Source organism: Capra hircus, chromosome 12 (assembly GCF_001704415.2).
Source record: "Capra hircus breed San Clemente chromosome 12, ASM170441v1, whole genome shotgun sequence".
Lineage (NCBI taxonomy): Eukaryota > Metazoa > Chordata > Mammalia > Artiodactyla > Bovidae > Capra > Capra hircus.
The window spans coordinates 14,666,069-14,681,909 of NC_030819.1; the positions used below are offsets into that span (position 1 = coordinate 14,666,069).

At 46.5% G+C, this 15,841-nt stretch overlaps 1 protein-coding gene across 1 annotated transcript in view; it reads left to right on the top strand.

The window, feature by feature from the left end:
• The window catches only part of LOC102173859 (multidrug resistance-associated protein 4-like), a 180,169-nt gene that overhangs the window by 45,843 nt on the left and 118,485 nt on the right, over positions 1-15,841 (top strand). The window contains 3 exon segments of the mRNA XM_018056299.1: positions 90-281; positions 3,339-3,433; positions 3,655-3,741. Coding sequence (XP_017911788.1) covers positions 90-281; positions 3,339-3,433; positions 3,655-3,741 — 374 coding nt within the window.

Sequence of the window (15,841 nt, forward strand, 5' to 3'; positions counted from 1 at the left end):
TATCAAACACCAGGGTGGGGTCAGCTGTGCTGCGGGCGTGTTCCATCCTGAGTGCTGCCTGTTCATTTGTGTGTTGCTGTCTGTTTCAGTCGTCACTGTTAAGCGCTTTGCTGGGGGAGATGCCCTTGATCCAGGGGAATGTCAACATCCACGGGAGGATCGCGTATGTTTCTCAGCAGCCCTGGGTGTTTCCAGGAACTATGAGGAGTAACATTTTATTTGGAAAGAAATATGAAGAAGATAGATATAAAGAAGTAATAAAGGCATGTGATTTGGAAAAGGTGAATAATGACTTTTGAGCTACATCTACTCAAATTTCAAATAGTGATAATGTTGGTTTAAACTCTAAAGTTAGTTGAAATTTCTTTTTAATTTGAAAGGTCTTTGATTGTTGCTTAATATATTTGCTGGTCTTCTGGGTAAATATGCAGGCATATATGTTGCTGTTTTAATCCTGATGTGATAACAACACTCACAGAATAACTTTGGTGGGAGGCTGTGTGGTTGTTTCATTTTGTGAAATTTCATTCATTGTTTTTGGTATGGAGGGCTGTGCCACACGCCTTGCACAATCTTAGTTCCCTGACTGCAGAGTGAACTCGGTCACTTGGCAGTGAGAGCACAGAGTCCCAAACAATGGACCACTAGGGAATTCCCTTGTTCACTTTTAATTTCTTTTTTTAATGGACAATTGCAAAACTTTGTAAAAATAGAGAGCATGGTGTACTGAACCCTCATGTATCCACCCCCACCTTCAGCCAGGAGCAGCTGGTGGCCAGTCTCGCTGTATCTCCACCTCTGCCAGCCCCACCCCTACCCCAGATTATTCTGGAGAAGATCCTAGACCTCAGATTAGTTCATCTGCAAATGTATTATTAGTTTTCTCTGAAAGACAGGAAAGCTTTTGGGAAAAAAATCACATTATTTCACCTGAAAAATAACCCAGATTCCTGAGTGTCATTGACCTGCTAGTCTCTGTTTACATGTCCTTAGTCATCTTACTGAGGAATCTCCTTCAGCTTTGCTGGAGGCAGCCTGCACATGAGGTCTCCCCACCGACCCTTGGGTCGTGCCTCCTCAGGCCTTTTCAGTCCCTAGGTTTCTCTCTCCTCTTGGTTTTGACTTTTATTTCTATTTAAAGAAAATAGAATGCTTTAACATTTCTTCTTAATACTGTATCTTTTCTTTGAGGTAGAAATTGTTTTCAGACATGGCATTGAGTTTCACAGAAAATGACAAAACAAAGCATTTAACCCTAGCTTGGGATTTAGATGAAATTAGTGAGTGAATGATGAAAACTGAACTTACTTGAGAGGGGAATGTAATTTGGCTAAAAGGAAGAACAATGTAAATACTGATTAAAGAGTATGTTACTCTCCTGGGTTATAAAAATCTGTGAACAGTAGTGTTAAAGGGCTCCCCCGAGTCTGTTGAATCCAGTCTGGACATCCGAGTATTCTTCTATACTGTGAGAAAAAGCCCAGGACAGACTTTCAGAGGTGAGGAGTTAAGACTCCAAAACCTTCTTTCTGAGGAAATAGAAAATAGTAATTTTGCTTGAACCACAGCTTGAACATCATAGATTGTATCACATGAGTAGCATTTTACAATAATGTGGTTAAAACAGAATTGTTCCTTTAATGGGCTTCTGTTTCTTTCTCTTGAGTTCTTATTAACGGGAGATTGTGTTTGCAGAAATAATGTCAAGTTAGCAGGAATGAGTAGATTTGTATTAAATGATGTAGAGACTGGATAAGAAAAGAAGAGGGAAGCACGTGTACAACAGTGAGAAGAGTAGCTCCCATTTATTCAGAGTCCATGTGCGAGTCAGTTTTCTGTCTTTCACCCCTGTGTGTGCGCACATGTAAGAGGCTATATGAGTTATTCTTTATCAATGTCTTCAGCGTTAACATCCTCATAGTTGGTAAAACTAAGGCTTGGGGGATCAAGCAGCTCATCTCAGTTCAAGTTGAGATCCCTTTCTGCATGACTCTAGACTCCATACTTGTCCTCCATGCTGTGCTGCCTCTAAGTTGAGGAAGTGTATAAGGAAGAATTTTTTGAAGAGCAGGTGATAGGTGGGGTGTGAAATAAACAGATCTCAGGCATTTCCTCTTTACTTTAATCACGTCCAGCCCCTGATGCCCAGATCAGACTCCAGAGACCCAGGCCAGGGTGGGATGTTTCTTTCATGAACTTGCCTTACTGGTGAAGCTCAGCCCTTCTTTCTCCCCACATTTGAGCATCTCTGCAGAAGAGCTGGGACAGCGGCTGATATTCAGCTTTTTCCCTGGGGGTTAATGCTTTGCCGTAGCCACGTGGGCTGATTGGCCCAGTAATGTGGGCAGTGTTGTGGGGCCTCCCCCACCCTTGGGTGTCCATGCGGCAGAGTCTGGTGGGAAGGGGCCCTGCAGGAACAGGCTGCACAGTGATTCTTCTGTACATGATGTGACCATTATAAACATGGACTGATCTCCTATTCTGCATGGTCAGGACACGGACACCTTCCAAATGTGTCTGGAGTATGACCCCGTCTCTCCATTCTCGCTGCTCCCACTCTGGCCCTGGCCATGGTCATCTCTCACCTAGATTTTTCCAGCAGCCTCCTAACTTATATTCATTCTTCCCCTTCCCCACTTACTGCCTGTTTTCAGCAAAGCACAGGAGTGATTCCTTAAAAACCCCAGAGGTCCTCCCCCACCTCCTTTATTGGAGTGACCCCAGGGCTCCTCCTGCTCCGGCTCTGCCCTCACTCCCCTCATTCTTACTCAGCTCTGCTCTCTTGCCTCCTTGTCCTGAACCCCTTGGGCATCTCCCCGTGGCCCCTGCACCCGCCCCTCCCTCTGTGAGGAGCAGCCTCTCCAGGTCTGCCTGAGCCCCCTCCCCAGATCTGCTCACATCCCCTCTGAGCAGAGCCCTCCCCCGCCAGTGCGGACTCACTTCCCTCCTTCACTCTCCATTCGACTTCCTTTTCCTTCTCATCCTTAGTTCTTGCACTCAACATGGAAAGAAACTGTAGGGACTTTGTTTTCTCGTGGCTGAATTCACTGTGCCCAGAACAATGCCTAGCATGTAGTCAGTCCTCAGTAAATATCTGTTAAAATGGTCAAATGCATAAATGCTATGGAAAACTACAGAATGAAGAAAAGATAAAAAACCCTGAGAGGTTTTTTTTTTTTTTTTTTTTTTTAATGTTCAAGGTTATCGTTATTCACTATGAAATAAGCCCATTAACATTGATCAAACACTTGTGGGGAGAACAGCTGCTGAAAGGTTAGGATGGCAGGAGAACACATTTTAAGTCTTTTTTCTTTTTTCCCTTTTCTATCTCCTTATAGCATTTGCAGAATTTGAAGGAAGGAGATCAAACTGTGATAGGAGATGGAGGAACCCCGCTGAGTGAAGGACAGAAAACCCGGGTCAGCCTCGCCAGGTAAATCGGTTTCAGTTGCCATCCGCCCCTCCTCCTCGGCAGCTCTTAGTGGGCGTGAGCACGCAGACCCCGCTCACAGGGTGAGCCTGTGTGAAGCAGGGTCTTGGCCCTTTCCCTGGGCTCCTGGAAAGAACCTGGAGTTGTTGGGCACCATAATGATTCAGAGATGAGACCCAGGGAGTGTAAAGCGTCCTCTCCTGACATCTCTCTACATTTTCTAGAGCCGTGTATCAGGATGCAGACATCTACCTCCTGGACGATCCGCTCAGCGCAGTGGACGTAGAAGTCAGCAGACGCTTGTTCGAACAGTGAGTTTGCTCCTGTTTTCTATAATTTCTTCTTTCCAAGAGCCCTATAGGGATCAGGGAAGGGAGCTCAGGAAAGCCTTTGTGCTCCAGGAGACTCAGCTCTCACTGCCCTGGTGTTCCTCCCTTCCCTCCACAGAAGATCCATCATAAAGAAATCTTACATCATGATGAGGTCAGGACAGGAAAATACAGCAGGTGCTTCTAGTGTGTGGAGCACAGTGGAGTCCGTGCTTTAGGGAGTCAGGGATAGACAGCAGATTCCACCCTGTGACTTGCAGCTGATGGATCCAGATGCTATGGACGGATCCACACCCCAGAAATTAGAAAGATGATATCCGATTTTTAAATCATAGAGTGGAACTCTGAAATCTGAAACTTGGCTGCTGTTATGCACCGAGCCCGTATCTCCGAACCAACCGAGAGAGCAAGTCCACCACAGTAATGCAAAGGCAAGAAGGGAGTTTATTTCTAGTGCGCTAGGGCCCAAGTCTCATTCAGCATAGTGGAATCCGACTAGAGCCCCGAACAAAGGAGTATGGCGGCTTATATACAGGCAGTTCTTTGTCTCAGTTACAGGAGTAGCTGGCGTTACATGATTGGCCAGGCAGGATGAGTGCATGTCCTGTCTCTTTCTGGTAAACATGACTCAGGTCCTAGAGCCCGTCATTTGGTCCCTAACATTCCCCACTGTCCTCAGATCATATAGAAGAATCTTCTTCTTGGTCCTGAGACACAGTTTGATATTGTTGCCGAAGCACAATCAGCTGTACTGTATTTATGCATTCCTTTACAAAGGCTACAAGTCTATTGATAATACATGGGCCAAAGGTAATCATCAGTAGAAGTACTAGCAGGGGTCCCAGCAAGGTATATTGGGGTGGTCAACCAAGGGGATTGTTGAAACCAAGACTCAAACCATCCTTGTTGAGCCTCACGTTCTCGTTTATGTTGGGCTAGTCCCTCTCTTTTTGGCCATAGATTCTCTAACTATTCCTGTGTGATCAGCGTAAAAACAACACTCTTCTCCTAGGGCAGCACAGAGTCCCCCCTGTTGCAGAAAGAGCAGATCTAATCCTCTTCTGTTTTGCAGAACTACTTCAGATAGGGAAGTTAAAGACAATTCCAAATGACTAATAGATTGCTCTATACGGGTGATGTCCTCATCTATGGCCACTCTCAGGGAGTTAAATCCTTGGCTTTGCAGGGACAAAGCTGTTATTCCTGTTCCGGCCCCGGCTATTCCAAGACCGAACGTAGTTGCTATGGTTATGGCAGTAAGAGGTTCCCTCTTGACTTTCTTGAGGGAAAGAAAGTTCTTTCTTGAGGATTTAGGGTCAATTTTTGGGCCCAGTAATCATATATTGTTTCCTCTGGTTGGTACAGAATCTTTGGCATGACTGCTACCATAACACAGAATTTTTCTTTGAGATCAGAGATTGAGCTGTGTAAGCATAGAGTCAGCCCCGTGTGTGAACAGACCCACCATCCTCCCATCCGTGGTATTAGCCACCTGGCTATGGGCAAGTCCGTAGGCTCAACGACATGCGCACACAGTGGAGACCTCTCTGATAATACCTTGCCCATACATAACCCTTTTCCCCATACCTCTCTCATTGTAAGGCCTACTTTTCAGTCTCCCCATTGACATTGAGGAGGATCAGTGCCATTGGCCAGGTCGTAAGAGGTGTTGAGGCCTACTGCCTAGTAATAAGGGGGAATTAAGTTGTAACATAACCGACAGGATTTAGTTGCCTCAGGATGGGTTTGATTTAAGGTAGCATAAGTTGCCTTTACTAATTTCCATAATGGATCTGTTTGTCCGAGTTTAGCAAGGGGGCCCGCCTCTGGGTCTTTTGTTGGTCCCTGGGATGTAGGTAGGGAGGTTGTCGGGTAGAGAGTTGCATGGACCTGTTCAATGGGGTTTGGACTGATACTATACATTTGTACCAGTTCTAAAACTTGACTCACAACAATCTCATTATAATACTCCCGGTATGGGAACCTGTCAGTTCTGGTCTAAAGCCCCCATGATATCCCGTTGACCCAGGCCTTTTCTTTTTTTGCTTTGTCAACGTTAAACTTTATTTTTACCTGGGCAAAGTTATGATCCTTTTCCCAATCGGAGTACGGAGGTATGGGTCCTACAAATGAGAAGTTAAGCAAGTCCCGATTTCCTACATCCCACCGTCTATACCCTGGAGTGTCCAACCCATCACTGGAAGTTACACAGTCCCAAGATTTACAATAAGAGTCCTGTATCCCCCCACAGATCTTCCAGTTATGCCTGGGCGCACCTGGACATGCCCAGAATGCATGATTCCAGAGCTTGCCCCTCTTCCAGGGTACATTTACCACCAGCTTACGGTCAAAGTATAAGTCTGGCCACCAAGTATTTGGTGGATGTATTGCGGTGGTGGAGTTAAGCATCTCACATGTTAGTCCATTTTGCAGTTTCCAGGTGATTCTGATGGGTTGGTGCAGGTTCACACTGGCAGCTTCGGAGCAGAGTAACATGGTCATCTATAAGATGGTCCAGACGAGTTGTCTTGGTCCTGTCGACGACGCCAGAGCTTCAGCCTTTGGGGGTTGGATGGGTGCAGAGACGCTTCCCATTCTTTTTTAGTGTCTTTCTGCTCTGCTGAAGTAGCTGGGCATACGTGGTTGCAATGCACCCAAGGCCCGATACCGTCGACCTTTAGGGCAGTTGGGGTGGTAAGAAGAACAACATAAGGACCCTTCCATTTGGGTTTTAGTGCCTTGGTTTGGTGCCTTTTGACCCATACCCAATCTCCTGGGCCAATGTCATGTGAGGGAATAGTTTCCTTATTTTGACCCACATGTATTTCCCGGAGCAGTTTCCAGACACGAGAGTGCACCTTGCTTAAGGCCATCAAGGCCTCTTGGAATTGTCCCAACATGGGAGGCGGTGGTTTCTTCCCTTCAAATATTGGACATACAGGGGGAGGTCTCCCATACAGAATTTCAAATGGGGTCAGATTAAGTTGATAAGGAGTATTACGTGCACGGAAGAGGGCGAAGGGAAGGAGGGTCACCCAGTCCCCGCCAGTCTCTATAGCCAATTTAGTTAAAGTTTCTTTTAGGGTCCGATTCATTCTTTCTACTTTCCCTGAGCTCTGTGGACTGTATTCACAATGTAACATCCATTTAGTCCCCAGGGCTAGGGCAAGGCTCTGAACTATTTGACTCACAAAAGCAGGTCCATTATCAGAGCCGATGGTCACCGGCAGGCCAAACCTGGGAACTATTTCTTCTAAAATCTTTTTCACCATTATCTTCGCGGTTTCTCCCTTTGTAGGAAAAGCCTCCACCCACCCTGAGAAGGTATCCACCAACACTAACAAGTACCGGTAACCATACTTGCCTGGCCTTACCTCGGTGAAATCTATTTTCCAGTGTTGCCCTGGTCTTTTTTCCCGATACCTCAGTTCTGCATGTTGTCTTTTTCCTGGCCTCATCTGTTGACATGCCTTAGAAGCATGCACTATGTTCTTTATAGTTGTCTGGTGCCAGGGAAATCACAGGCGCGCAGTTTGAAAGAGCATCAGAGTCTTCTTTTCTCCCAGATGAGTAGACAAGTGTAAATGCTAACACAGTTGCCGTCCCAACTGAGCGGGGAGTAGCAAGTAGCTGTCTGAGTCTTGGTACCATCCATCTTCACCTTTTTGAAGGTTAGTGTGTTCTTGGATCCAAGCAAGGTCTGTGGATGAATACTCGGGGGTTGGGGGCAGAGTTCCCATGCCTGGAGGTGGAAGTCCGATCGCCAACACAGGGGTGATGAAATCTTCATCAGCTACTTTTCAAGCTGCCAGGTCTGTGGCACGATTCCCTCATGCCGTGGAGCTGTCACCTTTCTGATGTCCAGGTACGTGTACTATTGACACAGCCCGAGGCATCTGTACAACCTCTAAAAGTCTACGGATTTCAGGCAAATTTTTAATTTCTTTTCCTTCAGCTGTCAAAAACCCCCTTTCCCAATATATCGGGCCCTGGATGTGTACCGTGCCAAAAGCATAGTGACTGTCAGTGAAAATAGTTATTCTTTTTCCTTTGGCTCTCTCTAATGCTTGAATCAGGGCAATTAACTCTGCCTTTTGTGCTGAGGTATCCAGGGGAAGGGCCTCTGCCCATATCGTCTGTCCAGAGTCATCTACTACTGCAGCTCCCGCTGGTCTCTGTCCATCTTTCACATAACTGCTGCCATCTGTGAACCATTTTAGCTCACTGTTATCCAGCGGAGTATCGGTTAAGTCCTTTTGTATTGCTGTTACCCTGGCCAGTATCTCATCACAATCATGAAGGGGGCTATTTTCCTCCGGATTGGGCAAAAGAGTGGCCTGATTTAGAGTGCAGGGTGTTTGGAAATGAATCCGTGGGGTGTCAAGTAGCAAGGCCTGGTAGTGCATCAAGCAGGCATTAGAAATCCATTTATCTGGGGGTTGCTTTAAAACTCTCTCTATGGCATGAGGAGTGTAGACCAAGAGTCTCTGTCCATAAGTCAGTTTATCAGCATCGTGGACTAAGAGAACGGTGGCCGTGATGATACGGAGGCAAGGTGGCCATTCAGCTGCCACTGGGTCCAGTCTCTTGGAAAGGTAAGCTACAGGTCGCTTCCATGGTCCCCATCTCTGTGTTAGTACCCCTTTTCTTATCCCTCACTTTTCATCTACAAATAATTGGAAAGGCTTAGATGGATCAGGGAGGGCAAGGGCAGGAGCTTCTAGCAAGGCACGCCTGAGCTCTTGGAAGGCCTCTTTCATTGGCTCGGTCCATTTCCTGTCCTTGTTTTCTTTGGTCCCTTCATACAGGGGCCTGGCCTTTTCTGCAAACCCCAAGATCCATAACCGGCAATATTGCACAGTTCCCAGAAATTCTCTCACTTGTCTAGGGTTAGCCAGCTCAGGGATCTGGAGGATGGTTTCTTTCATAGCCTGTGTTAACCACCTCTGGCCCTGTTTTATCTTATAACCGAGGTATGTAACCTCTTGCTTGGCAATCTGGGCCTTTTTGGCACTGGTCCTGTAACCTAAAGTCCCCAAGGTTTGGAGAAGGTCACCTGTTGCCTCTTGGCACTCTTTCTCTGTAGCCGCTGCCAGCATAAGGTCATCAATATATTGTAATAAAACAATGGTAGGGTGTTCAACCCGATACTCATGGAGGTCTTTGTCCAGGGCCTCATTAAATAACGTGGGTGAGTTTTTGAAACCCTGTGGTAAGCGAGTCCGTGTCAGCTGCACAGGGGTCTGACCACCGTCTTCCTGCCATTCGAAGGCAAAGATCTCTTGGCTTGCGGGGGCAAGAGGCAAACTGAAAAAGCATCTTTTAAATTTAAAACAGTATACCAAATGTAGTTTGGAGGCAAGTTGCTTAGCAATACATAAGGGTTAGGAACCGTAGGATGAATATCACTCACCCGTTTGTTGACTACTCGTAGATCTTGAACCGGTCTAAAATCAGTTCCCCCAGGCTTTTTCACAGGCAATAGGGGAGTGTTCCATGGGGACTGGCACCTTTTCAGGACCCCAGCATCTATGAGGCGTTGTATATGAGGAGTAATTCCTTGTCGAGCCTCTTGACTCATGGGATACTGCCGTACCCTCACCGGGGAAGCACTGGCTTTCAGTTCCACAGTGATAGGGGGCCTCTGTTTGGCCAGTCCCATTCCTGCTGTTTCAGCCCAGGCCTGAGGGTATCTTTGGACCCATGGTTGTACTTCGGGGCTTATTGTCGCTGGGGCCTCTGGCAAGTAGAGTCTGTATTCATCTTTTAATGCCAGAGACAGGACCTGAAGAGGATGCCCAGTCCCATCTAAAACTGACATTTGTCCGTGGTCAAAATGAATTTGGGCATTCACTTTAGACAGTAAATCCCTTCCCAACAAGGGTGCTGGACACTCAGGTATCACCAGAAAAGAATGGGTTACCTGGTGGGCCCCCAAGTTCACATGCCATTTTGTAGTCCATCCATATCGTTTAGTGTCGGTTGCTCCCTGCACCCAGCTACTTTTCTTAGACATGGGTCCATCTTTTTGATTTAAGACTGAGTATTGGGCTCCCATGTCCACCATGAAGCCAACCGGTTTCCCCTCCACATTTATAGTTACCCAGGACTCGGTGAGGGGCTTTGAGCCCTGACCCCCCCTAGTCGCTGTCCTCACCCGTGTAGAGGATATGACTGTCTGGAGAGGGAGTCTCGTTTTTGGGGTTCTTGGGCCCCTCTTTTAGATTTTTCTTGGGGCATTTATCTTTCCAATGTCCAAACTCTTTACAAAACGCACATTGGTTTTTTTCAAGCTTACGCCTTGTCGTTTTTTCTTCAGTTTTTGAGTCCAATTTTTTCCCTTTTGGAAACTGTTTTTGTTTTCAACCCCAGCAAAAATATCTGGGCCAGCTCTTTTTGATTTTTACGGTTTTCTTCAGCTCTAAATTCTCTTTCTTCTCTTCTAATGCAGCACTCTCTCTCTTCTGGGGTCTCTCTATGATTAAAAACTCTCTCGGCTGCCCTCACTAGATCTTGCAAGGATTGTTCACTTAACCTCTCTATCTTTTGTAACTTTCTTCTAATATCAGGGGCTGCTTGATTTACAAATGCTAACATAACTGCCATTCGTGACTCATCTGCCTGTGGGTCCATGGGGGTATACTGTCTAAAATCTTCCATTATCCTTTCAAGGAAGGCTGCTGGGCTCTCATTTGGCTCCTGCCTCACTGAATTTATTTTGGCCAAATTAGTTGGCTTCCTGGCAGCCGCTCTAAGGCCAGCCATAAGAGTCTGGCGGTACACTTGGAGACGCTCCCTACCTTCAGCATGTTCGAAGTCCCAGTTGGGTCGCACCAAGGGGAACCCCTCCTCAATGAGGTTAGGCTGTATTGTGGGCCTCCCATCCACCCCTGGTACATTCTTCCGAGCTTCTGACAGGATCCACTCGCGCTCCTCTGTAGTGAAAAGCACCTGTAACAGTTGCTGACAATCATCCCAAGTGGGATTGTGAGTAAAAAGGATAGACTCTAAAAGATCAATAAGACCCTGTGGTTTTTCAGAGAAGGAGGGAACCTGGGTTTTCCAATTGTACAAATCACTAGTGGAGAAGGGCCAATACTGATATGTCCGCTCTTCACCCTCTCTGGCTGGGCCCGCCCGGACCAGAAACGTGTGAACAGTGGAGGAGGGGACTTCTGGGTCTTCTTCTTCCGCTACGGTGGCCATTTCCCTTGTTCTTCCCCAAGTTCCCTGGGCGGGGCCCCCTTCTCTGGGAGGAGCTGAAGGCTCGGTTCTCCTCCAGGCTTCTCCTGATGAAACCTGTGGAACCTGTGGAAGCAAGGGCGGATGTGGATCCGCATATGGGGGTGGGAACAATTCGGTCTCCAGATCTATCAGATTAGGATACAGAGAAGATTCCTGGAAGACCGGCTTTGGTCAATTCTCGTCCTTTTTTCCTTCTTTTTCTTCGGAAGACTTCATGACTAGCACCTGTGGGCTTGGCGAGATTGGAGTTGGGGAAGAGGGACGGGGAGGTTTAGGAGGTTTAGAAGGAGCGAGAACAAAGGGTTTAAGCCACTCCGGCGGATTTCTCACTAGATCCTGCCAGACCAGAATGTAGGGAGTCTGATCTGGGTGCCCAGCAGGACTAGGAGTAAGCACCCTCTCTTTAACTGCCTGGATAATTTGGGGGTTGAAGGTTCCCTCTTGTGGCCATCTGACGTCAAAGGTGGGCCACTCGGCAGAACAGAAAGTCACCAGTTTGCTCTTCTTCACCAGTAACGAAAGATCCTGAGCTCTAAACTTGAAATCAGAGAAGTGGTCAGTCATCAGAGACAACGGAGTAGAAGTAGTCTGCCCCATGGGTACAAAGAACACGAACAACAATGAGACTCACACGGACAGTGCCGGCACACAGAGACACAGAAACGACACAACAAACAGATTCCAACTTTCAGTATTACTTTCAGTCCTCTTTATAGCACTAGAAACCCCTTCTCTACTTGCAAGTGTCTTACCGTCAGGACGTCCTCAGTGCCAGCTGCCCTCCCAGTACGCTACCGGGGACTCGGCCTCACGCTGGACTTGCCTCTGCACTTTACACACATATGCCTCCCCAGTACGATACTGGGCCCCGGACTTAATCTGGGCTTCTGCAACGTTAGCACCAGTGCTCAGAGCTCTTATCTCCTAACGAGGTTACTCCCTTCTACCAGGAGAGCTGTCCTCCCCAGTGGGATGGAGATCCCGACGGGCCCCCAAATGTTATGCACCGAGCCCGTATCTCCGAACCAACCGAGAGAGCAAGTCCACCACAGTAATGCAAAGGCAAGAAGGGAGTTTATTTCTAGTGCGCTAGGGCCCAAGTCTCATCCAGCACAGTGGAATCTGACTAGAGCCCCGAACAAAGGAGTATGGTGGCTTATATACAGGCAGTTCTTTGTCTCAGTTACAGGAGTAGCTGGCATTACATGATTGGCCAGGCAGGATGAACGCATGTCCTATCTCTTTCTGGTAAACATGACTCAGGTCCTAGAGCCCGTCGTTTTGTCCCTAACAGCTGCCAGTTCTTTTCCTCCATCATTCCCTCGTCATTTAAGGCACATTAGAAGGTACAAAGTTTTTCAGTACTGACATAGAGCTTCCATGGAAAGGCCCTGTTGCTGTTGCTGCTGCTGCTAGGTCGCTTCAGTCATAGCTTATGCTTATTATTCTGTAGGTCTGAAAATACTTAGCAAAGTCTAGAATTCAGGAATAACTTATCAGAGCCATACTCAATATCAGAGTATGGCTTCAATCATTTAATGGCACTTCATGGATGTTTGTGGAATTAATACTTAGACCCACAATACAGGGTTAACTTAAGTGAATCTAGTTATCTAGAATCATTCTTAAATCCTGACTCCTCAATTTGTGATTCTGGAATTTGGTGTCAGTGGCTCTTGCTTGGTCATAGAACCCCTGAAGTAGAACAATTACAATGCTTTTCTGTGTATAATATGTCTTAACATATACTGACTGAGGCCTTTGATGGAGTCTAAATTGGCCTCATTGCAAGCCTCATGAACTTGCTTTTGCTGAAACAGCCTCCACATCTCCCCCCAGAGTTAGTTCCCTTGCTGTTCACCCTTTAAAGCCAGTGAGCCTTCCAGCTGCACTTATTAACACCCTGATGTGTGCACTGAGTTAGATACCCTTACAGATGTCCCTGCACAAAACCTCTTGGTTTACAAGGAGGACAGTGAACTAGAAGAAGGGAAGGACCACACTTGGCAGAATAAGGGAGACTAGGATGCCCAGCTCTCATTTCTGCCTCTGAGGAACCTGTCTCTATGTGGAGCTTGTTAAGACAGATGCCTGGGTAAAGGTCAGCAAAGTCAAGCTTTAGAGAGTTTCAACACAGGATAGTAAGTGCTGAATAGAAGCAGAAGTGACAGCTGGAGGCTTTTATTAAAAGTTAATGAATTGTACTTCTACTTGACATTAAGAGTTTCCTTCAGTCGTGAGGCTATATCCAAGGCTGTTAAAGTTTTACTGCTTTATGCTTGAACACTAAGTGGGTTCTGTCACCTAAAGAAGATGAGAGGCCTTAGGTGAACTGATGCTGTCTCACCATGCTATGGATCCCAACGTGTTTCAGCCCCACATTACCAGACCCTCGCCTCCTGGTCATCAGCTCTTCAGGTCTGTCCTGATCAGACTGCCACACTGCTGTCTATGCAGCACACCCTCCTGTCTACACAGCATGCCCTTCCGTCTACACAGCTCACCGTCCTGGTCCAGCCCTTCACAGGCCACCACCTCCCCACCCCACATTCAGGAAGCAGTTCCAGGTCCTCAGAGACGGCTTATTTGCCATCTGCCCCCATCGGTCTTTCCAGCTCGTCCTCTTACTCACTTGGTGTCCAGCTATGCTGCCTCTGTGGGGCTCCTTTCTTACCCTGTCTATCTGTACCTACTGGTCCCTCTGTCCCAGAGCCAGGGAGCAGTGCGCCAGGACACAGGAGGAAGGTGAAAGGTGTGTCCTGGCTTTGCCTCCTGCTCCTCCAAGGAGTGCCTGTGCCCTCTGTCTTCCCACAGTCCTCAATAATAATGCCTAAATAAATAATGCTTAATAAAAAGTATTATTTAGAAAAAAATTCAAAGCCATTAGTTGGTCTCTTTGGAATTACTTATATTACATTATATGTGATGGAATATTAGGAAGAAAACATTTTACAACTTTTGGGTTGCTCTATCTTAGACATAGCAGCCCATCAGATTTGATTTACAACCACTTTCAGGGACAATTGGCAAGTAATTAAAAATTAAGGAGAAACAGTTACATTAAAAGCTTTAGTACTAAGACTGAAGAGGGCTTACTCATCAAGAAACTTAGGTACAAACATTAAACTAAGACATCTCAAAAGGTAAAAATGAATCCTTTTGGAGTTAATGAAGCGATGGTGTTTGTGTCTACATCCTGAGGTCTTGCTTCTGATCACAGACCCAGTGTCCAGAGTGTCCCCTTAGGACTTTTCTGTCTTGAGTCCAAAAGCACATGATGGCCCGTGGTTAGGGAGGAGTGGGGAAGGGGGCTGACCTTTACTGGGCAGATTGGTGGTTTGATTTCTCAGAACATGGGGGTGAGTTGTCTTTGATGTTGTTTGAGATGGAGAAACTGAGGTTTAGTAGCTTGTCTGATGTCATCAGTCTCATGAGAGGGACTGAGCTGCAGCTTGCTGCCTCCAGACTCTCCATCTGACTCACTCACAGGCTGAGCTCTGGCCCTTGTTCCTGAGATTTGCTCTGCGAGGGGCTTGGGCTCCCAGGTTACCTCTCTGGAGCCCTGCCCAGTCACCAGGGTCCTGGGCCCAGGCAATAACTTCCTGGAGGGGTTGTGGACCCAGTGGGATGAAACTGGGGTTGAGTCCCTTGGGGTCTGCATTTAAAATGAGGAGTAGAATGAGGGGTTACTCTGAAAGGACACAGTAAATAAAGTGAGGGATAGTGAGGGGATTGTTGGGTTACACCTCGGCAGAACTTGGTGGCAGCTGTTGCTCTTAACAGGCAGGAGGTAATGACCAGTTTCAGGGGAATTGACATCCAGTTGGCTTGTTTGTTACCATGGAAACCAGCAGAGGGTCATGTCCCTCCTGGCCCTTTGACAAGCATAGTGGAGGGTTCTGATCTAAAGCTAGAAGAGCCATTTGCTGGCTCTGGGACAAGCATATCGGAAGGTCAGTCACATGAGGGGGTGTAGTTGAAGCAGGCACTGGTCAGGCAGAGGATGTAGAGAGGAGAAGAGAAGAGCCATCTTGGGTGGTCTGACCACACAGGGGTCTTGGCTAAGGGAATTGGTTTGTCTTTTGATTTGTTGGTTGATTTCCACTCTGATTTGGGCCATTTGGATTCTGTTCTTTCATTTCCGTATTTGGAAGGTGTTCAGTCCTAATGAAAGAAGAATTGCTTCCTGAATGGGACTGGGAATGTTGAAGAGACTGGATGGAGGCCACGCCAGCATTTATTTGCTGTCTAATATTATTTGGGGGGAAGGGTCTAAAATATGCACTCTGGCAAAGGTTATCAAGAAACTATTCATTTTTGTCATTAATCTGTACATCATAAATCATAAATAATCACACAAAAAACTGCCTAAAAATGTACACTTTTTTTACAAGGAGTTAAATAATTTTATTTTGTTTTTTAATGTAAATTTATTTATTTTAATTGGAGGCTAATTACTTTACAATATTGTATTGGTTTTGCCATACATTAACATGAATCTGCCACGGGTGTACACATGTTCCCCATCCTGAACCCCCCTCCCACCTCCCTCTCTGTACCATCCCTCTGGGTCATCCCAGTGCACCAGCCCCGAGCATCCTGTACCATTTTTATATGACATAGATTCCTGTTCTCCTATTCTCACATAGAATAACAGTGTTTTAGTTCAGTTGAGTTTTGGAATCTCAGTGTTGCTCAATTGCTTTTCCTTATGAAATATAAAAATGCTAAGCTGAGTTTTAGGCAAAAGAATTTAGCTCTTGGTACCTCCTTCACTGGACTGCTTTTTAGAATTTTTTTTAAAATAAATTTATTTATTTTAATTGGAGGTTAATTA